The sequence below is a fragment of the Polypterus senegalus genome, chromosome 10, assembly GCF_016835505.1.
Source record: "Polypterus senegalus isolate Bchr_013 chromosome 10, ASM1683550v1, whole genome shotgun sequence".
Taxonomy (NCBI): Eukaryota; Metazoa; Chordata; class Cladistia; order Polypteriformes; family Polypteridae; genus Polypterus; species Polypterus senegalus.
In genome coordinates this window covers 69,071,003-69,098,343 of record NC_053163.1, presented here as the reverse complement: position 1 = coordinate 69,098,343, position 27,341 = coordinate 69,071,003, and the positions used below count along the sequence as shown (strand labels likewise).

Here is a 27,341-nt window from a genome sequence, read left to right as displayed (position 1 = left end):
AAATGATTTGGAAAGGAATATAAGTAACAAGCTGTTTAGGTTTGTAGATGATACCAAGTGTTGGTGGATTGGTAGATAATTGAAAATCCATTGAATCACTAGAGGGACTTGGACAATATACAGGCTTGGGCGAAAAAGTAAAGTATTACATGTGTGAAGGAAGAATGTTAGGTTTGAATACACAATAAGAGGTCTGAAAATTGAAAGTACACCTTATGAGAAGAATTTAGGATTCAACACTAGTGGATTCAACACTAGCCACTGACTGACAGTGTTCAGAAGTCATTAAGAAGCCTAACTAAATGTTAGGTTATATACTGTAGTACAATGTGCAGGGAGGTTATGCTCCAGCTTTATAATGCACTGGTGAGACCTTATCTGGAGTACTGTGTGCAGTTTTGGTCTCCAAAAGGACTAAAGGGTCATAGCAGCACTAGAAAAAGTCCATAGAAGAGCGACTAAGCTGATTCTAGGGCTATAGGGGATGTTTTATGAGGAAAGATTAAAAGAGCTGAGCCTTTTAAGTTTAAGCAAAGGAAGATTAAGAGGAGACATGACTGAAGTGTTTAAAATTATGAAGGGAATTAGTACAGTGGATTGAGACTGTTGTTTTAAAATGAGTTCATCAAGAACACTGGGACACAGTTGCAAACTTGTTAAGGGTAAATTTCGCACAGACTTTACGAAGTCTATCTTTACCCAGAGAACCACAGACACTTGGAATAAGCTACCAGGTAGTGTGGTAGATAGATTAACTATACTGTGGAGACTTTCAAAACTAAACATGATGCTATTTTGGAAGAATTAAGTGGTTAGGAGTGGCGAGCTTTGTTGAGCTGAATGGCCTGTTCTTGTCTAGTTTGCTCTAGTGTTTTGAACATGCACTTCCTTTTCCCCTTTGTTTCTTCCCTCTCCGTCATTCTTCAGTTCAATATTACTATGGTATATCACCATAAACAGTGTCTCACGAGTAATTTGGTTCAACTGCAAGCACTGTTGTTATTATATTATATTGAATATATGTTGCATTTTATGAGGCAAGAAGTCTCACTTTAAAGGGTCAGAAGGTGCTAATAATTGTCTTCCCCGTTTTTCCTCAATGGCTCTTTACTTTTATGCATAAAACAATTTGCAAATATATACAGTAAAAGTAACAGTTACTTTCTACTAAACACGTTATGTACTAAGTAACACATGTGACTAAACTTGAAGTTTTTGCTTTATGTTCAAGTAGTATGAATAATAAATGACAGAGGAAAGAATTTTGTTTTTTTTAATTTTTTTATTGATTTTAATTAGAAGCAGATAACATTCCATACAATCAAGTCAAACTTAAAGAAAAATTCAACCCCCACTGAAGAGAAAGAGAGGAGAACCAACAACCAACGCCACTCTTTAAAAGCAGTAAGAAAGGAAGAGTATCCTTATGGAAACTTATTGTAAAATGTTATTGATTGGATCCTGCCATACTTAAAAAAAAAATTACACAAATCCTCTAGGTGAGAATTAGATTTTTTCAAATTTCAAGTAGTATAGAATATCAGTTACCCATTGGTTGGGATTTTTCCAGTTGAGCAACATAACTCTACATCCTAGTAGTGTAGTAAATGCAATTACAGTTTGTTTGTCCTTCTCTACTGTAAGCCTATTATAAAGTGCATCAAACACAGCTGTTAATGTGTTAGGAGGGATTGTGACACAAGGCTGTCTGATAGGCATGCATAGATTTTTGTCCAAAATGTTGTTAATTTGGTGCATGCCCAGTTAGGTTGGAGATAGATTGCAAAGTTCACAGGTTGAATCCTGCCCTGGAAATATTTTGGACAATTTTAAATGAGATAAATGCGCTTGATAAAAGATTTTAAGTTGAATGATTTAAAGCTTAACACATATGGAGCTAGAGTGAATTCTAGGCATGACTGCCTTCCACTCCTTCTCTGAAATATTAAGTGTCAGATCCTTTCCCAAATGTACTCTGGGGTCTTTGAAATGAAGAGACTTTAAAATATTTTTATAAATTGTGAAGATGCTATCTGAGTCTTCAAGATTGATCAATATTTCTTCTGGAATAGAAGAAGGTGGAAGGTGAGAGATATTGGGCAGATTTTGTTTAGCAAAGTTTCTAGCCTGAAATCAGTAGACGAATTGAGTTGATGAGAAGTTAAATTTGAAGCATAATTGTTCGTAGGATGTGAAAGCATTACCTATATACAAGTCTCTGAGTGTTTTAATCCTGGACATTTTCCATACATTAAATTCTATATATGTTTGAGAGGGAGGAAAAAGGTGTTCATTATGTAGAGGTGCAACAGATAAAGGCTTCTCTGTCTTAAACTGCTTCATACATTGATTCCGTATTCTGAGAGAATGAAGGGCAGTTGGATTATTAGTGTATTGACAATAATTTGGGGTACAGTGCAGGGAATATAAAGAAATACTGCAATATTTTATTTCAATTGCAGTCCAGGCTTGTGGATATTCATTAATTTGTGTCCATGTCCAGGTTTTTATAACTTGTATATTTGCTGCCCAGTAATAAAACTGAAACTTAGGTAGTGCCATGCAACCTTCTGCTTTAGGTCATTGTAGAGTCACCCTTTGGATTTGTGGACATTTCAAATTCCAAATAAATGAGGTTATGATTAAATCTAATTTCTTAAAAAATGACTTGTTAATGTATTTGGAAATGCTTTGAAATAGAAAAGGAATCTTGGGAAAGGTGGTCACCTTAGCAATGTTGATTCTCCCTCCTAATGTAAGATGGAGGGTAGGCCATGTTTTCACATCTTGCACACAGCAAACTTTTGTTGAAAAAGAGTTGTATATTTACTTGTTATATTTAGGGGAAAGAATTTGATTAATACAATAATGTCACACTCAGGTTTGCTGCATAATTATCTGAGCTTATGCACAAAATGACACCTTCCATGAGACACAAGAATGTCCTCAGTACTCATGAGCTGTCAAAGTGGACTTGACTCACCAGCTGCTCAGGGCCAGAGGCTGATTCAGAGACACCTGTTTAAACATCTGATTGTTTTCAAGCCACACCCACAAAAACACAGGAGTGGCCTTTTGTGTGTTTGTGCTCTTTGAAAAGAACACCACACCTAAAGTGCTGCAAAGGTCTGGGAACTGGATATCAACCTCTTGAACTTCCAGAACGCCTCAACAATTGATTTTGGTTATTTTGTGTAGTTTCCTCAAATTAATGTAATTTTGTGAGTTTTAGTATAGATGGCACAATGTCCTTAAAGGTGTTGTGAGCTTACTAATAGTTTATAATTTATAGCAGCTTGTCCACTAGCATCTGGAAACATTACAAATAATGCTGACAACCTATATAAATTATTTGTATAGGAATAGAAGTAACAAACTAGTTAAGTTTGCAGATGATACCAAGCTAAGTGAATATGGCAGATAATCAAGAATCCATTGAATTATTAAAGAGGGACTTGGAAAGCTTACAGACATGGGAAGATTTCTGGTAGATGTAACTTAATGTAAGTAAATGTAAAGTATTACATGTAGGAAATAAAAATGTTAGGTTTGAATACACAATTGGAGATCTGCAACTTGAAAGCACACCTCATCAGAAGGAACACAAAGCTATAATGGACTCATCAAAATCAGCAACAAGACAGTGTACAGAAGTGACCAAGAAGGCTAACAGCACCTACAATTATACAGTATATCACGATATGTGGAGTACACCTTAAAGGAGATTATGCTTCACTTATATATTGCACTAGTGAGGCCTCTCTTGGAGTACTTTGTTCAGTTTTTCTCTCCTTTTTACAAAAGAGACATGGCAGTGCTAGGAAAAGTCCAAAAAAGAATGAGAGATATGAGCTATGGGGAGAGACTCAAGGAGACAAACCTTTTCACTTTAATAAAATTAAGATTAAGAGGAGACATAATCAAAATGTTAAAACTTATAAAGGGAAGTAGTACAGTGGATCCCTACTGTTACTTTGAAAGAAATCCTTCAAAGAGAACACACAAGGTTAAAAACAAGGTTAAAAACTTGTTAAGGGCAGACTTCACACAAGTGTTAGGAAGTTTTTCTTCATGTAAAGAACCATAGACAAGTAATGTGATGGAGTGGAGGACTTGAGGTGAATATGATGGATGAGCTTATTGGGCTGAATGAGCTGTTCTTGTCATAGTCATTCCTATGTTCTGAAAAGGTAGACAACCTGATTCTAGGTGTTTCTCTCTTACAAAAAAATGACCTCAAAGGCATCTTTGATTGAATATATTTACTGTAAATTAAGAGCAAGAGATATTTGTGAAGAAAACATTGCTTGAAAATCAATTTCATTAAACTAAGCAATGGATATTTTTATACGTACCAACAGCTCTAAACATTTTCTGTGAGTGTTTAAAAAGTGACTCGCACGGAAATAGATATTCAGTTTGTCAGACACACATATTTAATTTATTATATTTTTCTTGTGTTTTGTGCAAAATCACTTATTAAATTTTGTAGGTATTTGTTTACTATTATTTTGGTGGTATCATTACATCACCACATTTATATTAGTCCTTTATGGGCACCACCATTTTCTTACGTTGCATTGTGAGCTGCAGTGTTTCTTGTGATTTTAAAAGTGATGCGTGAGAATTAGGTTTCATCAAAAACTTTAAAAATGTAAAGTTAGTAAATTAAGTAAAGATTTGTCTTAAGCAATATAAAATTTTTAGCAAGGATTTTCAGTTTAATTCTCGTTCTTTCTGATTATTGTCACTCAGCTTGCATCAGTGCTGGATGAAGTCCATGTGATCCTCTAGGAAATGTTCACCACTGGCATCATCACAAAATCAAAAAAACCATGACAGTGGATGAAAAAAAACACAAATATCTCCATTTAATATAATAAACCAAAATAATGGCAAACTAAACATGTGTAAAGTGCATGCAAGGTGATTATAAACGATAATCACTGATTAATCACTGATTGTAGTTATTAAATGATCAGGGATATACTGTAAAAACAAACTCTGGGGTGTATTGCCATTTAACATAAAATGTCCACTGAGACATGCTCATGTAAGTAGTATTGATTAGATAATTATTATAATATTAAAATAACTTCAGACTAAATGTTCGATAATAACATTATGTATGCCATATGAAGAAAAGAAAATACAGGTAGCTAAGTACAGGCAGGTAGTTAAGAGCCTACAGACTAACTTTTGTGATGCACGGCCAACAGTTAATCCTGGCTGACACATCCAGGACGCTAGATGGCGTCTTCCCTGCAGCATAGAGGTGTCCCGGATTCTCGCAGGGCATCATGGGAAATGGAGTTTGGCTTTACAACCCTGCTGGGTATCGTGGGTGCCACCATGTGACGCTGCAGGGAGACGCGGGGATTTTTATTTCCCCTATAGCCCAGAAGTACTTCTGGGCTGAAGAAAAATACAAGTCTTCATCTGACACAGAAGTGCTAATGAATCACATGGGCAGAAGGACAGCAGCACTTCCGGGTCAAGAACTATTTAAAGGACTGGTTAAAACCCAGCAGAGAGAGTTGGAGTTGGGAGGGAGTGTGACAGAGCTGCTGGGAGGAGAGGAGGATATTTAATTATTGTATTGTTGATTTGTGTATTGTGGTGGTGGTGCTTTGAAGGCACAATTTATTAAGAAGAAAAGAAATTAAAATATTTTTTGGTGCTTTTACTTGGTGTCTTGGACGTTTGTCTGTGGAGTTGGAGGATCAACAGCACCTTCTAGTGTCACACTTTGCTCATCCATTTTCTAGCATAGTGACACAGGTGTAGCATGGTTTCAAAATTTGGAGGAAGCCCACATGCAAAAAAAATAAATAAAAAATAATAATAATACAAACTTGAAAATTATAATATGCATCAATATGAAACTCCTTTTGCCTTCAAGCACATCTGGGTCACACCAGCAACTAAACCTACCGCATCCAACTGCCTGTTCTAGAACTCCATTAACCTGTTTTGGACATTTTCTAAGTACTGTATATTAATAAAGTGCAATAACGCTTTTCAATGCAGAACTACACATCACTCCTTTCTGCTTGCTTACACTTTTATGATATCCTCTTCTACAAGCTTTGCTGTCAAATCCAATTCAATGTGAAGTGTGGCAAAAGCTGAGATTCTCTGCTTTGACACTCTATTACACAGTTCATTGTCCATCTCAACGTTTTCCTGAAGTTGCAGTTCCAAAGGGTAAAGTGAGAGCCAGTTGCACAAGCTTTTAATAAATCTGATAATATTTTAGACCAGTCTGAATCACGTCCATGTGGCCCCACTTGAAAGAATGTAGATTTCAGAAGGGATAATCCCAGTATTGGCTTTTAAAGTATCTGAGTATTTACTCAGCAAATTGTCACTTCTTAAAACCAGATCACATGAGTCCACAATTGTAAGCAATTCTGTCAAAAATTGCCTTTCTACCTCACTGGGGGAAATTTGGTTCATGTTTTGGAAGCGAAGATTTGTGCTCTGCTTCTGACACTGTGATGAGATTGGGCGCAGGGAAATGTTTAATTTTTACACATACTGCACGCCATTCATCCAAGTTTAGCTGTTACAAGTTTTAAGTAACTAACAATAAAATTCTAGCTTTTTTGAACACCAGTTACGTTTGTGCGTATCCCAGGTGCAACATGAAAGCAAAATTAAAAACCAAAAATTTAAAAGGAAACTTCTTTTCACAATAAGGTAGATAAACTATAATGACTAATGTTTGATTGAATTTCTAAAACATTTTTTATGCAAATATAAGTATTGGATTTTAGCTTTGTAGGGCAGACAAAGTGAAATTGGCTTACTAAACTTTCACCCTCAGAAGATGGCACCATAGGGAACTACCTATGTCATCTAATGTTTTGACCAGCACTGGCTTATACTGTCCAGAATAATGACACTGGGATAAACTAAAATGCTAAAGATTTTATAGATGGTACCAGGAAGTATAAAAGCTGATAGCTTTTATATGATTTTTTATGATGTGCCCTGTATTTTCCCATGCATGTTTTTCACTAATTCCTAGTCATTTGGGAATTTGCAAAATAAAGAATAGAACTACCACTTTCCACTGTTGCTTCATCAATGCTGACTAAGATGTGACTCGTTCAGCTCTTTCACAATGAGATCTTCTCTCTTAGTTATATTCTGGGTCATGTTGTTGTTGACTGTTGGTCATTTCTCTCCTTTACAGTATGTAGTGACTTAATTACTGTGAATCCACTTGAAGGCACCATGTAATAATCTGATTGTTTTTGTAATTGCCTGGACATTCTCTCTTGACTTTCAGAATGTGAAAATGTGGACATCAAACTAAACAAAATCTGAGCTGGCATTATCATGCCAGTGCTCATTGTTCAAACTTGCTTTTGGGAAAAAAGAGCAAATTGGATACCGTAACAACAACATCAATAACAATAATTTATATAGCACATTTTCATACAAATGATGTAGCTCAAAGTGCTTTAAAGGATGAAAAAAGAAAAAAGACAAAATATGAAAACGAATTTAGGCAATACTAGTTAACACAAAATAAAAGTAAGGCTCTATGGCCAGGGAGGACAGAAAAAACAAAAAAAAAAAAAATGCAGAGAGAAAAAACAGAAGAAAAAACAAAATCTGCAGGGGTTCCAAGGCCACGAGACCACTCAGCCCAGTCTAGGCATTCTACCTAACATAAATGACTTGAATCAGTCCTCATGGTTTTCATGCTTCACATGGAAGAATTTGATGATGATGGTCATGTGGACCTCTGGCCTTCAATCCATCAGCGTAGGGACATCACAGTGCTTTGATCAGGTGGTGGTGGCTCAGATCACCACCACAGAAACAGGAAAAGGAACAGCAGAGAAAATAGGGGTTAGTACGGATTTCTGAGCCATGAAAAAAAAAAAAGATAATTAAATCCAAATAGAGAATATCAGGGTTACACTAAAATGAAGCTATGAGAAAGCCATGTTAAAATAATGGGTGTTTAGCGGTTTTTTAAAGTGCTCCACTGTATTAGCCTGGCGAATTCCTATTGGCAGGCTGTTCCAGATTTTAGGTGCATAACAGCAGTAGGCCGCCTCACCACTTCTTTTATGTTTAACTTTTGAAATTATAAGCAGACATTCATTTGAAGATCTATGGTTACAATTTGGATTGTAAGGTGAAAGGCATTCTGAAATATAGGAAGGAGTGAGATTATTTCAGGCTTTTTAAACCAAAAGCAGTATTTTAAAGTCAATTCTAAATGGCACAAGTAACCAATGTAGTGACATCAGAACAGGAGAGATGTGCTCGGATTTTCTTTTCCTAGTTAAGATTCTAGCAGCTGCATTCTGCACGAATTGCAATTGATCGATGTCTTTTTTGGGTAGTCCTGAGAGGAGTGCATTACAGTAATCTATCTGACTGAAAACAAAAGCGTGAAGTAATTTCTAAGCATTTTCTCAAAGGAATACAAGATCTAATTTTTGCTATATTTCTTTAGTGAAAAATGCTGTCTTAGTAATCTGATTAATATGTGATTTAAAATTTAGGTCTAAGTCAATAATTACCCCTTTACCGCTGACTTTTAAGCCTAATAGATCAAGTTTATTTCTAATATCCTCATTATATCAATTTTTGCCAATCACTAAAATTTCTGTTTTCTACTTTAGTTTGAGAAAATTAATACTCATCCATTCAGAAACACAAGTAAGACATTTTGTCAGTAAACCAAGAGAGTCGGGGTCATCAGGCGCTATTGATAAATGCAGTTGTGTTTCATCAGCATAGCTGTAGTAGCTCATATTATGTCTTGAGATAATCTGACCTAATGGAAGCATGTAGATCGAAAAGAGCAGCAGACCTAGGATAGAGCCTTGTGGAGCACCATATAGAATATCATGTGTCTTTGAAGTATAATTACCACAACTAACAAAGAATATTCCTACCAATTTAAGATACTTCCAGAGAGGCCCACCCACTGACTAAGGTGATTTCTAAGAATATTGAGGTCAATGGTGTCAAATGCGGCACTCAGATCTAAGAGGATGAGAACAGGTAAACGGCCTCTGTCTGCATTTGCCCGCAAGTCATTTACTACTTTAACGAGTGTAGTTTCTGTACTGTGATTTGTTTTGAAACCTGACTGAAACTTATCAAGAACAGCATATTTATTTAGGTTCTCATTTAGCTGCATAATGACTGCCTTCTCAATGATTTTACTTAAGAAAGGCAGGTTAGAAATGGGTCTAAAATTTTCAAAAGCAGAGGAGGGGGGCCCACCCCTCAGGTTGAGAACCACTGATTAAATCCAATGTGTGCCCTGCTTTGTCTTTTGGCTAATGACTTCTAGTCGTGGTCATGTCAGATTTGCTTGCTGCAGTTGTTGATTTTTTCACCAGACCATGTCAACTTAAACAACCGAAAATCCCTGGCCATATCATTTTTAGTGATTAGGCAGTGACCCGTTTTTGTGACAGCCAACAGTGTGCTATTGTACAACAGGTTTGACAACTTCAACCATGATCTCTGTCCGTTTTCTTTTTTCTTATTCTGTTGTGGTATGTACAACGAGAGACATGAGACAGACAAGCTTTTCTTTTGTTTGTTTTGTCTAAAACACCTGAATTTCTTATTCCTCGCTGCTGCATTACATGTATTGTACTTCTGGATGAACATTCATTGGTTGTTAGCTCTCCTACACACACAGCAGCCCACCGTGACTAAAGACAAAATCAAACCTGTCTGATTTTATCAGAGTGAAGCGCAGATTAGTTGGTCTCAGTCACTGGGTATGTCACATTAGGCGAGTGTCTTCACAGGAACACTCTGCTGACTCATTATGATTATGTAAATCAAGGCTATGATTGAAAACTACCGGAAAGGTCCTGTAATGTGACGCATCCTTATGTTCACTCCAAGCTATATTATTGACAATATCATTTGTATTCAAGTTCAATTCAGTTTATTTTTGTATCACACTCTTCACTGAGTGCCAGCTCAAATCTCTGTAACAAGTTCACAGGCAAAATGCACTTCCAGCTTCTCATGAAACTAGCAACATTTCTCTTTCCACCCATCCTTCTTCTAAACCCATTTGCCATGTCTTATAAGTGAATCACACAACCAGTAAATTGAACAGACATAGACTTAAAGAAGCATTCTCTACATACAGTACATGCCATGCTTACCTCCAGCCACTCTCCCTCTGTCTTATCCCAGCACTCCGTCACAGTAGCATATATACATCACACACATTAATACACCAATTATTGTACACCATTTATCCCACACTGCTTATCCAGGGCAGGATTGCAGGGAAGCTGCAGTCTATTCCAGTAAGCACTGGGTGCGATGCAAGAACAATTCTTGGACAGGGCACCAGTCCATCACAGGGAACTAAAAATATACAGTATGTCTACCAGTAACAGCGCACTGCACGATAACGTGCAGTGAATACACTTGACTTGAGCATTCATAGTTCTAATCCTCTTTCTCTCTACGTTTAGCATTTGTTTCCTAAGAGGTCAATGTGCTTGCTACTTCCTGAGCAGCTCTTCTTTTCTCCACCCTAGCAGCCCTCATCTTCTCTTCTTCCGTCGGCATCTTTTTGCGTTAAAGCTGATTAAGGCAGTGTCTGTGTTGCAATTGCTTAGTTCGTTTTCTTTAATTTTTCACTTAAGCTGGCACATAAATTTTCAATCTGCCTCAAGAATGATTTAAGATATGAAGAGGTAGACGAAGTGATGGCGAAGGTGGTAGGGAATTAGAATGGCACCCATAGGCATGCGCCGCATGGCTGCTCTGCCGCGAGAGTTGATTCTACAATAAAATCATCTCCCCGAAAGCAGAGAGCAGACATCACGTAGTATATTTTACCAAATTTCAGGTCAATAGTTCAAACGGTTTGCGAGCTACAGGTGATTTAAAATCCTGGACTGACAAACGTACAGCCATGGTAGGGTATTATATATGTTTATTAATTTTATTGCTGACCTATTACCAGTTGACAGTGGAGCAGAGAAAAATCAAAACTCTAGTCAGCAGCATCTTTGAATAGGGGGATCCGTGGTCAGGTATATGATACAATACAACACAATTTATTTTTGTATAGCCCAAAACCACACAAGGAGTTCTGCAATGGGCTTTAACAGACCCTGCCTCTTGACAGCCCCATGGCCTTGACTCTTTAAGAAGACAAGGAACAACTCCCAAAAAAAATCCAGTAGGGAAAAAATGGAAGAAACCTTGGGAAAGGCAGTTCAAAGAGAGACCCCTTTCCAGGTAGGTTGGGCGTGCAGTGGGCGTCAAAAAGAAGGGGGTCAATACAATACAATACACAGAACAGAACAAATCCTCAATACAGTATAAAAATACGCATTTTCAGAAGTACGTAGCAGAATTTAACAATGGATGACATCACATAATATGATTTGGATTTGTTTATAGTCCTGGAGACCTCATCCATCAAGCTGCCTCCCCCATTTGGCCATTCCACAGCTGAAACAGTGCTGGGCCAGCCAATCCGATGAAAGGACCCCTCTTTCCCATGATTCCTGCGATCCTCCATCAGGGATGACTTTACCATAAGCAGGCACAACAACTTGGTAGGTGGGCCATGGCACCAAGTGCCACATTTGAGTACCGAGAAGAGAAACAGAATAGGTGAGGGTTAGTATCCAATTATAACTATCATGTTGCTTATGTTTTAGTGCTAATGACTAACAACAGGGATGCAAACTGTACAGTTAATCAGCAGCTCTAGTCAGGATATGCTAAACTGAAGTAGTGAGTCTTCAGCCGGGATTTAAAAGCTGAGACCGAAGGGGCATCTCTTATAGTAGCAGGCAGACCATTCCACAGTTTAGGAGCTCTGTAACTAAAAGCTTGACCTCCCACTGTTATTTTATTAATCCTTGGAATCCTAACCAGACTGGCATCTTGCGATCTTAATGTGCACTCTGATTTGTAAGTCATGATAAGTTCAGACAAGTAAGCTGGACCTTGGCCATTTAATGCTTTATATGTTAAAAGGAGGATTTTGAAATCTGCCCTACACTTAACTGGGAGCCAGTGTAAGGATTTAAGAACTGGAGTTATGTGTTCATATTTTCTTGTTCTTGTGATAATTCTTGCAACAGCATTTTGGATTAACTGGAGGCTGTATAAAGAACAGTTTAAACATCCAGTGAACACCGCATTGCAGTAGTCAATCCTACTAGAGATAAATGCATAAATTAATTTCTCAGAATCCTGTTTATTTAAAAAGTGCCTTAATTTCCTAACATTTTTAAGATGGAAGAAACACGATTTGAACAACTTTGTAATAGGTGCTTCAAATGACATGCTAGAGTCAAAGAGAACTCCAAGATTTCGGGCTGATTCAGTAAAATTAATGGTGATTCCAACTGAGTTAAATGATGACAGAATATTGTTGTGATCAGCGTCATTCTCTCCAACAATTAACATCTCTGTTTTATCTGTACTTAAAGACAAGTAGTTCTCATCCATCCAGCCCTGCGGGACACCATATTGAACTTCTGTGTATAATGATGTAGTACTGTCAGCACATTTCTGTACATATTGGAATCGATTTGATAAATAAGAACTAAACCAAGCGAGCACGGGGCCTGTAAGCCCAACATCATTTTCTAGCCTGTGCAGTAAAATAGAATGGTCAATGGTGTCAAATGCTGCACTTAAGTCCAACAACATAATCACAGTGGAGTTTCCTTCATCAGAGGATATCAGAATGTCATTTACAACCCGTGTTAGTGCTGTTTCTGTAATATGACTAGTGTGGAAACCAGACTGGAATTTCTCAAATAAATTGTAATGCGTAAGATGTGGCTGAAGCTAATTGGCCAATACTTTTTCTAGTATTTTAGAGAGAAAGAGTAAATTTGAAATAGGCCTATAATTATTTAGTATGTGTGGGTCTAGGTCTGACTTTTTACGTAATGGTTTAATGACTGACACTTTTAGTGCATCAGGTACTGTGCCATGCAATAATGAACTATTGATAACGGTTAGAATAGGTGCTGCAAGAACATCCATGGCACTTTTTATTAGTTTTGTTGGCACTGGATCTAGGGAACAAGTAGTGTGCTTCAGTTTAGAAATTAAAGTTAAGACTTCCTGCTCAGTTACAGGATTAAAACGACTAAAGTGCTGAATGCAATGTGCAGCAGGGTCTGCTAAGCTAGTATTTGGTGTGTACTGTGATGCTGAGATCTGGGATCTTATATTTTTAATTTTCTCATTGAAGAAGTTCATAAAGTCTGTACTGCTAATGTCTGTTGGTATTTTGCACTGTTGATCTGAATTCCCATTTGTTAATTTAGCCACTGCTCTAAACAGTACCCGAGGATTTTTATTATTGCTATCTATTATTGTAGAATAGTATTCTGAGCGAGCTTTAAAGAGAGATTTTTAATATTTTTTAACACTTTCCATCCATGCAATTTGAAAGACATGTAGTTTTGTTATTCTCCATCTGCGCTCCAGTTTTCGACACTTTAATTTAAGAGCTTGAGTATTTTCATTAAACCAGGGAGAGTTTCAATGTGCTTTGATCACTTTTGTTTTAAGGGGAGCCACTGTGTCCAGAGCATCTCTCAAAGTCACATTATAATGTGATGTTAGCTGATTTAAATTGTATAGATATCCATCCATCCATCCATTTTCTGAATCGGGTCACGGGGGTCTGCTGGAGCCAATCCCAGCCAACACAGGGCACAAGGCAGGAACCAATCCTGGGCAGGGTGCCAACCCACCGCAGGACACACACAAACACATCCACACACCAAGCACACACTAGGGCCAATGTAGAATCGCCAATCCACCTACCCTGCATGTCTTTGGATTGCGGGAGGAAACCGGAGCGCCCGGAGGAAACCCACGCAGACACGGGGAGAACATGCAGACTCCACGCAGGGAGGACCCTGGAAGTGAACCCGGGTCTCCTAACTGCGAGGCAGCAGCGCTACCACTGCGCCACCGTGCCGCCCTTGTATAGATATAATTAGGTATAATAAGTCATACTGGCCAACTAGCCACCCACCCCCTCCTGGGTATTCTACAGTAGAGTCTGTATTGGGTTTTCTGATATGGTGATGGAATTTTTTTATCCTTTGATTCCAAGACTCCTATTATCTCTGGTATCTTTCCCACCAGGAGAACAGCCTGGTGCTCATCGTATCACAAAATCATAAAATTTAGTGTGTTAAAGAGAAATACTAGAAGCTTCGATTGCCCTTAGGGTGACAATGGTAGTGCTGCTGCCTCACAGTAAGGAGACCAGGGTTCACGTTCCTGGTCCTCCCCATGTGGAGTTTGCATGTACTTCCCGTGTCTGTGTGGGTTTCCTTTAAGTGGTCTGTTTTTCTCCTACTGTCTACAGACATGCAGGTTAGGTGAATCGGCAGTGCTAAATTGTCCCTAGTGTGTGTTTGGGATGTGTGGTTGTGTTTGCCCTGTGACAGACTGGCACCCTGTGCAATGTTTGTTCCTGCCTTGCACACTATGTCAGCTGGGATAGGCTCCAATAATCACAGACCAGATATGGATTAAGCAGGTTAGAATAAAATGAATTGCCTTTAAAAATTCTTTACACATAACTAGAAAAAATTGATGTGTAGAACTTACCGTACTCTCTTTTTAGGGAAAGTAACAAGAAAGATTTTACACAATAAAGTGAAAAGAGTTTTTATTTAAAGTTTTAATTCTTTCAAAATTTAAATATCTCATATATACATTAGTGTACATTAATATATATTTTAAACAGAAAAATACCATATATATGTGCAACATTGTACATTCATATTTTACAACTGAAAATAAATACAATAAATATGCAATAAAAATAACTTTACACTGGCTTCATTTGTTAAAGTAACTTAAATTCTGTTTTTTAAAATTCCATTGTTTCTTCACTGGTGCGCGAGAGTAGACCACACAATACACAAAAACATTGCCAATCCATAAGAGTATCCCTAAGGATAAGGAAATGGTCTGAAGAAATGGAACTGCCCAAACCAAGTTTTGGAAAAGCAAAACCAGCATGTTATAACTCTCGCCTAATTCATGTTTAAATAGCTGGAAACTCTCAGCAGCCTGAAGCACCATGAACTCGCCTAGTACCACTACCCATATGATGGCAGAGGCTTGCCGTGCACGCCGAACTGTCCTAAGTTGTCTGGACTCTATGGGAAATATAGAGATGAGCAGAACTTCTAAACTGAGGCAACTAATAAGTAAGCAGCCACTGTGCTGGTTGGCAGTCATGAGGTTGCAGCACAGAGTTTCTCTGAAGTTCGACACACCAGAAAGCAGTCCGAGAGCAACTTTCAGCAATACAAAAAGGTCTGCTTTCACCAGATTGGAGATGAACACAGTGGTGCACTTGCGAGAGATGGATGGAGATCTCAATACCATAGCAATGTAAAGGCTTCCAAACATCCCAAGGACAGAGACTAGAAAATGAGAAGAGGGAAGAACCAGAAACTGGATGTATTTCATCAGAAGGAACCGTCGTAATGCGCTTCTATGGTCAGGCTCAGGCATAGTCGATAATTCTATAGGGCTGCTGTAAAAATATAAAGAAATGCATAAATTAGTAATCTTGGAAAAATGTTTTTACTAATGAATAAATCAAATCATATTATTAATTTACTGTCAGAGGGGAACATTTTTTTGTACACTGGGTGGTTTCTTTTTTCTCTTTGGCAAAGAAACATGTAGATATTATATTTAAAAGTCGGTAGATGAAGGGGCAATAGGCACCCATTGTGGGGACTGGGGTGATAAGTTGAAAGGCAAATTTCCTGAATGATCCTGTTACTGATTATTGTGATGGTTGTCTACAGGACATGTATACATGCTGTCTTGCAAAAGAGTAACCTGCTTTGAAGTTTGAACTGCTTAAACATACATACAATTCAAAATTGTGGTAACAGAAATGCTTCCTTCCTTGGAAAATGTTTGTATTTATCTGGCTTGGAAATTAACTTATCTGGGGACAGTGGGTTCTAATCAGATATGTGTACTGCTTGATAGTTGGCAACAATACTTTTTGTTTAACCTGTGTTTACATTATTTGTCAAATTCAGGAGATTTACATGTACCATTGCTTAATCCATCATCATGTTGATCTAGGCAGGGATTGAACACTTCTTCTTCTGGACAGCAGAAGGCATAGGGTGAGTGACAGTCCGACTGATAACGTAGAGCACAGGGGCTCACAAGCAGACAAGGGTATGTGGCTGGTATGATGCAAGGCACACAGAAGGCGACATCTACCTCCAAGGAGGAAGAGACTGTTCCGCCAGAGAGTTGTGGGTCCAGCAAGAGGGAGAAGACTCATGAAAGGACCAAACAAAGCCGACGAACAAGAAGCAAGGTGTGCCTAGGTTAACACAGGGAGCCCAGAGTGGAAAAAAAGAGAATGCTCAATACACGAGAGGGGGATGCTGACAGGAATTCAACAGTTTTGCTAAATTTCTGTTGGAAAACGAGCATCCGGTGAACAGAGTGCATCCTTGGACAGTTGGATGATTGTTGGGGTAACACAGGGTGTAAACTGGGCTCTGCACCACTAAAGATTGTTTTTAACACACTTTTAAAATGTGGAATGTATGCTTTTCTTTATCAAAAAGGGTTTTTGTTTCTGATATTGTTAGATTCTTATGTTCTTCTATGTTTTTGGTGTACCTTTTATTGTCTTGTGTAATACAAGGTACTGTTGCTTTTCCTGAAATTGCTGCCGTGTCTTTCATTGTGGGTTTACTCACTGTCCAATTTAAAGAAACCTGTGTGCTATTTTGTGTAAATCTCAAGAGTTCCCAGTCTCTTAATAAAACCTGAGTGGCGTAGTTGGATATTTTAATGATGTCTAGGTTAGACTACCTGTAAGTGTGACCACCATAATCAGATTAGTCTTGGTTGTCTGCACTTAAAAATGGTTTGGCATCTTAGGTTATTTCATTACCATATCGATAATTTTATTAAAATGTATTCCATACAAAACTGCTAAAAATGTGTCATCATTCTTATAAAAGATGAGAATTCCAGCTGACAATGAAATTGTCATAAGTCATAAGTTTGATCCAGACGTGAAGAATGAGGGAACCTCATAATCCAGTTAATGATTTGGGGAATGCCAGGAATTTTCACATATTGCAGACTTTGAAACACAGTGTACTTTTAGACAAATTATTTTCTTATCTCTGCTTTCTGATATACGGTAGATTATCCATTCATCCATTATCCAACCTGCTATATCCTAACTACAGGGACACGGGGGTCTGCTGGAGCCAATCCCAGCCAACACAGGGCGCAAGGTAGGAAACAAACCCCGGGCAGGGTGCCAGCCCACCGCAGATGGTACCTTATCGTAAACGTATTTCACCATAATTAAAGTTTGTTTCCCAGGGAGCCTTAAGGGACAGGTGTGTATAATATAACAATATGAGCAATTATCTGACATTGTTCACTGCCTGGAGGACCTGGTGAAGGCTACATGTAACCATAAGTAGTGCAGGATAAATGGAACTCCACCTCAAGCAAAATATATTAAAGGCACAAATAATGCAAACATTTCCTTACTAGGTCTGGGAATCGAAGAATGAGAAGGTACGTTCCACCATAAGCACTTCTTATCAAACTATGATCTGAGAGGGAACCTAGAAAACACTCCCTCTTCATACACTTGTGCTTTTGACTACAGCTTGTCTATGGTTTCAAAGATAGGTGGTGGGGGATTAGGTTATATCTTCCAAAAGGTATTCTTTTTCATGAACATTCCTAATTTTGATGATATGTTATCTGTCAAATGCTTTTCAAATTCACCATCAGAAAAATACACATTTATCCTGCAGCATTTTAAAGAGAGTTAGCTCAGTCTCTTTCATAAAACTGTTGAAAATACACGGAGGAATGACTGAAACACTGCAACAAATGAGTCTACACAGAAAATCAACAGAAAGCATCCAATAAATAAAATAAACAACTGCCTATAAAACCAAACTGAAATCAAATGTTCTTCCAGTTGTAAAACATCATTAATTGTTACTCCAGAATGTAAGAAGTAGGCTACATGGCTGCAACCTGCTAAAACATTAACATTTTCATACAGAATAATTGGTGGACTGAAAACTTTTTTAAAATTCTTATATTATCTATCCATGTACTGAGCCCACTTTATTCATTGAAATGTTTTGGGGCCTTGGATCCTGGGGTAGAATCCAACCAAGGGGGTTGTCAACCATGGCATTCAATATATTTGAACTTTAAACTAAAAAGTATGACTTTTGATTAGAGGACAAAATTGAAATCCCTGAAGAAAACTAAGATGAATTATCATAATTATCACTGATTCAACAGCCATTTTCCATGTTTACCCTGGTTGGCTGGTTATCCTCATCTTCTTCTTCATCAACCACTCTCCACTTGCCGAGGTATGGTTTGGGGAGAGACTCATTCTTCAAGGCCCTCCACCACTGCGACTTCCAGCCACATCTTCTTTGGCCTATTTTTTGACTGCATCTATTCCATCTCCATGTTAACAGTGTACCCTTTCTGTTAATTATTTTGACCCTTTTGCTCCCCATGCCTGAACAATCTTAGCTTGCTTCTCTATACATGTTATCTCCACACCAAATTTTCCTCTTAACTCAGCATTCATTTTCCTGGTGATCATTCTCACCTCAGTTTTTCACAGCTTGGCTTTATGTTCCATCCATTCCATCGTACTCTCATACTGTATGATACATTTCTAACAGCTTTTATAAACTTCCCCTTCAATAGTGGAGAAGTTCCTTTATTACTCAGAAAGGAGTACAGCTGCTGGAATTTCTTTCTCTCACCATTGATAACACAGCCATGCAACCCATTCATTGAATGGAGTTTCCAGAATGACTAAAAAGGAAGAAATTTAAAAATAAAGAAAACCTCTGACTTTCCTGACCCAGTCCAAATGCTTCATTATGCATTTCTGCTGGTATTAAGGAGGCCCAGAAGAATTTCTTGATACACTTCTGCTGTAAGTCCTCAGTGTTAGTGTGGCACAGAGAGGATGTTCAGCATTGTTCATAACGGCACTCAGTTTTAATTTAATTCTACTTCCATGGAGTCCAAAGTGTATCCCATAACTGAGCCTATCTTTGTAATTAGTTCGTTAATTTGGTCGACTGCTTTTGAAGTGATAGTAAATGCCCAGCAAACCACAGCATAGAAAATCACACTGGGCATCACAAAGTTATAAAACACACTATTCACATTAAAGAAATGCAGTCTCCTATTGAAAAAGAACCTGCTCTGCCCTTTCATACATAGTATATCTGTGCTAATAGACCAGTCCAGCCAGTCATTTAGTGGGGACCTCCAAGTATTTGTAGGAGTGCACAACCTCTAAGTCCACCCCCTGAATAGTGAATGGACATAGAAGTTCTTTGGTGCAGTGAAAGTCAATAACCAGTGCCTTGCTTTTGCAGATGTTAAGTTGCAGACAATTCTTTCTGTACCAAGAAACAAAGTTCTCCACCTGACTTCTGTGCTCAACCCACTTATTGATACACCCCATTAGTGCAGAATCAGAATTTCTGCAAATTACATGACCTGAGGTCTAATGCATAACGCCATAGAATTCACACTAAAACATGGCCTACGGACAAGAGCGGAAATGTGCATACACACAAAAAAAATCCAGATGCATAAATCTATGCGTACGCCAACTTCCATGTTACATAAAGCCCAGTGGGAACACGGTGGCGCAGTGATAGTGACGAGTTGGTGCCTCATCCAGAGATTGTTCCTGCCTCCCACAAGATGCTTGCTGCACAGTGCGCGACCTTCGATTAAATAATTTATTGGAGCAGTACTGTCTCTTTCAAACGTACTAACCTCCAATTCCTGTCCTTCCTTTTCTTTCTCCAAGTAACCAATCGCCACATAATCAGCTCTGTAATAGGTGTTAAGCCATCTGTAAGCTTAGAATGCCAATTCTTCAAAACTTTTAAGGAACACTGAAATATTTTCATAGTACATGTTTAATTAATCTATTTTGGTGGATGGCCAGCTGTTTATCCCGGCCAATACCCCCAAGCTGCCAGGTGGAGCCCTCCTTGCAGCATGGAGGTCCCCAGAAGACAGGGTATCATGGACAATGTAGTTTTTATGTGCAGCCCTGCTGGATGCCATGGGGACCACTAGGGGACGCTGCAGGAGGGAATAATGGATATTTTCCCTACACCCCGGAAGCACACGTGGACAAGAAGAATGACATGCTTCCGGGGTGAAGAAAAGAACTTGTACCTGACCCGGAAGTGATTGAGAGTCACATGGACTGGGGATTAGGAACACTTTCGGGTCAGGAGATATAAAAGGACTGTGGGAACTCCCAGACGGCCAGCTGAGCTGGGTGGAAGGGTGGCAACGCGTCTGGGAGTTGGAGGATTGGATTATTGTTAGTGATTGTGACTATTTATGAGTATTGTGGAGGAGAGGGTGCTTTGTGCACTGTGGAAGTTTAATAAAGTCAATTTGAGGACTTTTACCTCGTGTTTGGAGTCGTGGACAGGGGTTCAAGGGAGCGAGAGCGCCCCTATCTACCACACTATACATCTATCCATCCAGTGTTGCGCCAGCCCTAGCAGAAATACAGCGCGAGGTAGGAACAATCCGTGAACACCGAGTCCTCACATGTTTAATTATTAACAATATAGATTATTTAAATGATATTAAAATTTTATCTGTATAACATAAAAACATATTTTGCTGCATTTCATCTTAAAAATGATATCATCATCATATGTAAATATGCGCTTTATAAAGTGGCTGAGTTGTGCAATATTATAACTGTATCGCAAGTTTACAGTGAGGTAATTATACTGATATGTACAAACAGTTCTATAAGAAGCACTTGATGGACTGATTGAGTGCATTTAAAGCTCTTGGGATGAAACTGTTTCTGAACCGCGATGTCCCTACAGAAAAGGCTCTGAACCGTTTATCATATGAGAGCAGTTCAAATAACGCATGGCTGAGGCAGCGTGTTCTTGATCCTGTATACCGATAATTCTCTTTCCGATCACCTGCTGTAGAGGTGTGATTCCATACTCAGATACAGTGGGATAAATACTTGAGAGTAACAACGCTAAAGCTGCTATGGTATTTGGAATAGTTTGGCCATTGCGTGGACCATTATATTGTTACAGGTTAATTACAATCAGATGCCTTAAACTAATAAACAATATGCGGTTAATTTTAGTGTATTTGATAAAGCCATCAGGGATGTGCATCTAAAAAAGAAAGGGAAATCACACTGGAACAAAAGCACTGCTTTGACACTGGGTGCCACTAGTTTGCAAAACCGAGTGGAGAACTTGCGTACGCCAAGGATTTAGCTGGCGAGAAAATGTGTGTGGAATACACCAAGTTTAGTTTTTATACATTGTGGTGTGGGCGTACGTACCATTTATACATGAAGCTCCTGGGGCCTCATGTATAAACGGTGCGTACGCACAGAAACGTTGCGTAAGAACTTTTCCACGTTCAAATCGCGATGTATAAAACCTACACTTGGCGTAAATCCACGCACTTTTCCACGGTACCTCATACCTTGTCATACGCAAGTTCTCCGCTCAGTTTTGCAGACTGGCGGCACCCAGCGTCAAAGCAGTGCTACTGTTCCTGTGTGGTTACACCTTATTTTCCTGACGCGGCTTTATAAATACAACGAAACTAACCGCATATCGTTTATTAGTGTAATGCATCTGATTGTAATTAACTTGTAACAATATAAGGGTAGAGGGAACAGCCATAGTATTCCAAATACCATAACTGCTTTAGTGTTGTTACTCTCACTTCTTCTTCTTCTTCTTCTTCTTTCAGCTCCTCTTGTTAGGAGTTGCCACAGCGGATCATCTTTTTCAATATTTCTCTCACTGCACCACTCAGAGTATTTATATCACTGTATCTGAGTGTGAATCACAGCAGCAGCTGATCGGAAAGAGAATTATTGGTATACAGCTTCAAGGACACGCTGTCTCAGCCACTGCAAAATGTTTTAAAGTCTTTCCTGTACGGACCTCGCGGTTCAGAAACAGAAACGATATCATTTATAAGGTGAAATTCAGCAAAATATGTTTATTAAATTATACAGATAAAACTTTAACTTCATTTAAATAATCTATATTCTTCACTGGGAGTGTCGTTATGATAGAATAATTAAACATGTACTACGAAGATATTTCAATGTTCTTTAAACGTTTTGAAGAATCGGCGCTAAGCTTACAGATGGCTTAACGTCTATTACAGAGCTGATTGTATGGCGATCGGTTACTTGGGGAAAGAAAAGCACTGACTGCAGTGATGGCTATGCCAATATATATTGAATATAAAACAGAAAGAGAAAATAACAACACAGCTAAAAACACAGCGACAAATTTCGGCAAAAGTTAAATGCTTGTGTCATGAGCACGAGGCGGCTATGCAGTGTCCGCAACGGACATTGTGCATAAGCTACCTTACTGACGGGCGGGCTAAGGAGTCACCGATTCTTCCTCTGCCCAGTGCCACCACAAGCCTAGAGCCGCCCCTGATTGTACTGCTGCAATAAATTATGTAATCGAAGTGAAACACATGTATAATAATGTGCTTTAACTCCTATCATCAAAAAAATTATATCACGTATACATCTCAGTATTTTAGTTATTCAGAGAGCTGTAATATCACAAATGTAATGGATTCTGTGTCCAGTTGGAGGAAGAGAGCCGGTTTAAAAGCAAGTAGTGATTCACACACATAGAGCACATAGAAGATCAAATACAAAACAAAGCATTTAACGTGTTACTTTAATTACGATGTGATTTGAGAAACTGGTTAATTAAACGATTTTAAGATGAAGTTTATGATGTTCTACTTTAATGACAAAATAAACTACGTGATTAAAGTGGAAATGTCGAGATTGAAGTTGACATTTTGTGCTTTTTCCTCACTGTGTGCCTTTTTTCTCTGTACCCTAATAAGCTTTCATATGACACTCAGACAGTGGGCTTACAACTCGGCTTTTCACGGCGCTTTTGATATGTGACTTCTTTTTTATTTCCGGCACTGTGCGATTTGTGAATGTGAGCTTTCAAGTTTCTCCAACACGCTATGTCACTCGATCAACTTCCTTTTGTTGATTATACCACGGTTTATTTGAACAAATAGTATGTTTTTCCTTTGCCTCCACTTGGTATTCGCTGAAATTCTTATATTTTCCCCGTGCTTTTCCCATTGTCTTTTCACAGAAGGCTGCGCTTAAGGGCGATTTATATTGATTTGCATATTCAAATAGGCGTAATTCTGGGAGGATTTGGGGCATTACATAATGCGCGTGCACGAGCGTTCGGGATTTATGTAGCGGAAGAACGTGGAAGTTGGAGTATGCACAGATTCCTGCATCTGGATTTTTCTGTGCGTAAACACATTTCGGCTTTTGTGCTTACGCCATGTTATAGTGCGAATTCTACGCATGGCGTTATACATGAGGCCCCTGGTGTTATATGTATGGAATGAGGTTTACAGAGTGAAGAGAAAAGGAGACAGGACTGTTCTTTGAGGTGCTCCAGTATTGCTCACATCCGTATCAGACTCTCACAAAACTTGATCTGCCAAACAGATAATACATTGTCCAGGACACCATAGGTTCATCCACCAGCATATCTCTGAGCTTATCTCTTTGCAGGGATGACTGAATGGTACCGAAAGACTAGCACTAGAGACATAGAAAAATATAATCCTCACAGTGCTGCCAGCTTTGCCCAGTTGAGAATAAGCCTTGTGGAGCAGATAGATAATTGCATCCTCCACTCCAGTCTTTGACCGATAGTCAAGCTGCATTAGGTCCAGGTGGTCTACCACAAGAGGACTCATATAGTCCAGGACCAGTCTCTCAAAGGTCTTCATGATGCGAGATTTTAAGTGGCACTTAGGGACAGACTGAACAGTTGACAGAGGACACCACAAAGCTGGTCAGCGCATGCCTTAAGAACTTCAGGACTGACTCCATCTGGTCCTATGACTTTTTCTGTGTGCAGTTTTCTCAGATGTCTCCTCACTTGGTCTTCAGTAATGGACAGTGCACACTGATGGTTTGAGGTGGACCTGTCACTGGCCATTCCAGCTGACGTGGTAGGAGTTGATGATATAGTAGGGATGGTGTGAGGGAACTGGTCATTGGCAGCAAGTGGCAGAAACATTGTCCACAACCCCTTCTAGCACCTGAGCCCTGAATTACTTGAGTTCAGTAATTATAACCATTCCATTCTAGGCAACCTTTTATTCCGAGTAAGTTTGTTTTCTTTTTCAGCTTTGTAAGCTTTCTTTCCTTCACTCAGATTTTTCTTTATGGATTATTGTTTAGAAAGCAATGCACTGTCTTTGTGGTTACTACTTTGTCAATACAGAAGTTACTATAATCTGTGATGCAGTGACAGTCCCTCAGTATTGTCCCCATGTGACTCACATATCATTTCCCAGTCTTCCATCTGAAAGCAGTCATTCAAAGTTGTTTCAGCCTTCTTTCCTCACTATTTTGGTGGTAACAGGTTGTCATCTAATAACACGCTTGTTGCTGGGAATAAGATGAATCAGATTGTGGTCAGATTTGCCTAAAGGGTTTGCACTGAGTGCAGATCACGGGAAAGTTTAAATTTCTAGTGGGTATTATCAGTGATAGACCGCAAACACACCTAGACACATGGAATACATTTCCAAGTAGTATGGTGAAGAGTAGGAATATAAGGACCTTCAAATCTTGACTTGATGTATTTTGGACAATGTAGGTAAATGGAGTGTTAGGCTGAATATCCTGTATTTGGTTATAATTCTTTTTGATGTTCTAATATTCTTCCAGAAGAAAAAAATGCACATCACATCACATTACATCCCATGTACCATTGTAACATACTCGATTCTTACGTGCATGTACAACCCAACAGTTTTAATAACTTCTGCTAGGTCCCAAATGCTTTGAGATAGCTACACTATGCACTGTGCTACCAAGTCATTTACATTCAAATTCAAATTTACTCTTTTATGTCTTGGTTATATATTCACAATTTGATAATATTAGGAAAAAAATATATACCGGTTTATGCAAATATAACAATATCGTATTAGAAGAGTTAACATAAAACATGAAACAACAGGGGTCTGCTATTACATAGTTATTTCTTAACAACTTAAAGGAGGCCCAGTGCCAAATGAAACTTCCATGACAGTTCTAGTCCAAATTCTGGCTTGTGGAATTTCTGTATGGAGTTTCAGTGTTTCCCATTCATGAGTGGGCTTAGGCTTGATATTAGTGAAAGTCTTTTGCGATGGACTAGTGTCCTGTCCAGGTAAGCTGCTAGCCATGAGGCTAGTGTTACTGTGAATGGCTGTTTCCCTCTATGATTCTGGTCTAGAAAATTACAGAATTAGCCAGAAATCTCAGTAATCTTCTCCTATAATGCTTTGTTTCAAAGGCATTATTGACATGAGCCCTCTGGGACTAAGAAACTGACATTGTCAAAGAAGGCTGCTCAAGACACAAGGGAGTTCTGAAGTTGATGACCCTGATGAAGACTCTACAGTACCAAACATCTCTACCTGCCTGTCCACCATTTCCACGTCACCAAGCTTTAGAAGTGTCTCTGAATTACATACAGTAGATGGGTGGCCAGAAGTCTTCTTTCGGTTTCACTTCAAAATTAGCATTCATTCATTTCCTAAAACCCCTAGTTTGTCCCAGTTTTCTTTTTTCAATGGACATTGAAAAAATGCCCATGATTCGTGGAGGGTAAAATATGAAAAAACAGTGCTTGTCATCAATGGAAAATTTAAAAAAAAAATGTTTAATATCAAACCACATTCACTCTCAATATGTGCCCAATTTCTAGTTCTAAACATCATGGTGTATTTCTGTCCATCCAAGCAGGTTGACTGAAAAGGAAAACACATAGGAGGCTTTTGGCCCTCTAGCAGTTTTTTTGTAGTGAAAAAGGTGTATTTTCAATATGGTGTGGCTTTATATCATTTGTATGTATTCAGGATTTGGCAGAACACCTAATTTGAAGGCCAATACAGAGCTAATAATTCTCATCAGAAGTCCCTGTGACTTTCGCTTTACTTAAGATATGTAAGGACAAACTCTGTGTCAGTACAAGGCAAATCATTTTTACAAGTCATACATTTCATGGTAGCTGCATGTTTTGATCACTCAAAACGGAAAACTATTACTATTAAGTTTCGTTGATGTATCTCAAATTTAAAAATGCAATGAAAGATGATAAGACTATTTACAATATAGGAGGGATTGCTTATTTGGCCTAATAGAAGTTTGGCAGCCTAAATACTGCATGAATTCCAAAGGAGCTCCCTGAGGATTTCCTTTAATCAGATGGATGTGTTTTCTGGCCAAAAGAAATTTTAGCTCTTGTGCTGAGTATAAAGTTTAATAATAAATTAAGAAACTAAAATGAACAAGCAGATACTTAAATGTCTTACTTCCTACAGCTTATTGTTCTATAAATTAAAAAGTACAAAGTCAAACACACTTTCCCAGTGGTTATAATGTTATTTTTTAAAAATACTGACAATACATTTTCCAAAACATCTGTCCAAGAGTTGTGAATTCAGTGCTGTGATTCCAGTATCCTCTTCATCATCATATTAAAAGCCATATAGGCTCTCACACCAAACGTTTAACAATGCTGGAAAATCAAGGGAAAATGTAAAAGACAAAGAGAAAATTTCTCTACTTACAACTGGAAGTAAGTGCACTTTAAGGAGCGGCCCTTAACGAGTTCCATCCTGGCGCTGATCGTCGGTTAGTCTGTGGTGGAGAGCTCAGTCGTGCTTCTTAGGAAGGCTGACACATTCAAACCAGTAATTCCGACAGCTTTTGCTTTCAGCAGTAAATCACTGCCGATTATTATGAGTAACTCCTTTTTCAGTGATGCTGTTTGGTGACTGTCAGCTGTTTAACGTGACGTATTTCTGTCTTTGTGCTCTGAGAGGACAGATTTTTTTTTCCTGCTGTTAATGTCTGGAGGCACGTCACTCACTTGTGGCGGAGAAAAGCTTCTCTTTCTTTCTTTTTTTTTTAGCTTGTTGCCTTTGGCAACTTAAACTAATAAGAGGTTGCCAGAGGCAAGTACCAGATCACATCACCAGCAGAAAGAAAGAAAGAAAGAAAGAAAGAAAGAAAGAAAGAAAGAAAGAAAGAAAGAAAGAAAGAAAAGCTGTCAATGTTGGAATGCAAAAGTTGCCAGAGAAGGGTAAGAACTATGTGTGGGTGTTGTGAAGGGTATTAGGCAGGGATTCCAGCATGAAGT

At 38.6% G+C, this 27,341-nt stretch overlaps 1 protein-coding gene across 1 annotated transcript; it reads right to left on the bottom strand.

The window, feature by feature from the left end:
• Nucleotides 1–14,776: 14,776 nt before the first annotated feature.
• LOC120537185 (G-protein coupled receptor 183-A-like) lies at nt 14,777–27,061 on the bottom strand. Its single transcript, XM_039765928.1, has 2 exons — nt 26,770–27,061; nt 14,777–15,565 (listed from the first exon to the last, which is right to left on the bottom strand). The coding sequence occupies exons 1-2, from the start codon at nt 26,814–26,816 to the stop codon at nt 14,860–14,862; spliced, it is 753 nt and encodes a 250-aa protein (XP_039621862.1). The 5' UTR covers nt 26,817–27,061; the 3' UTR covers nt 14,777–14,859.
• Nucleotides 27,062–27,341: the final 280 nt, after the last annotated feature.

Excerpts from the sequence above, each read along its gene's own strand:
- LOC120537185 (XM_039765928.1), bottom strand. The coding sequence starts at position 26,816 with ATGGAACTCGTTAAGGGCCGCTCCTTAAAGTGCACTTACTTCCAGTT. Across the intron at positions 15,566-26,769 it reads AAGTGCACTTACTTCCAGTT|CAGCCCTATAGAATTATCGA; the intron begins GTAAGTAGAGAA and ends ATATTTTTACAG.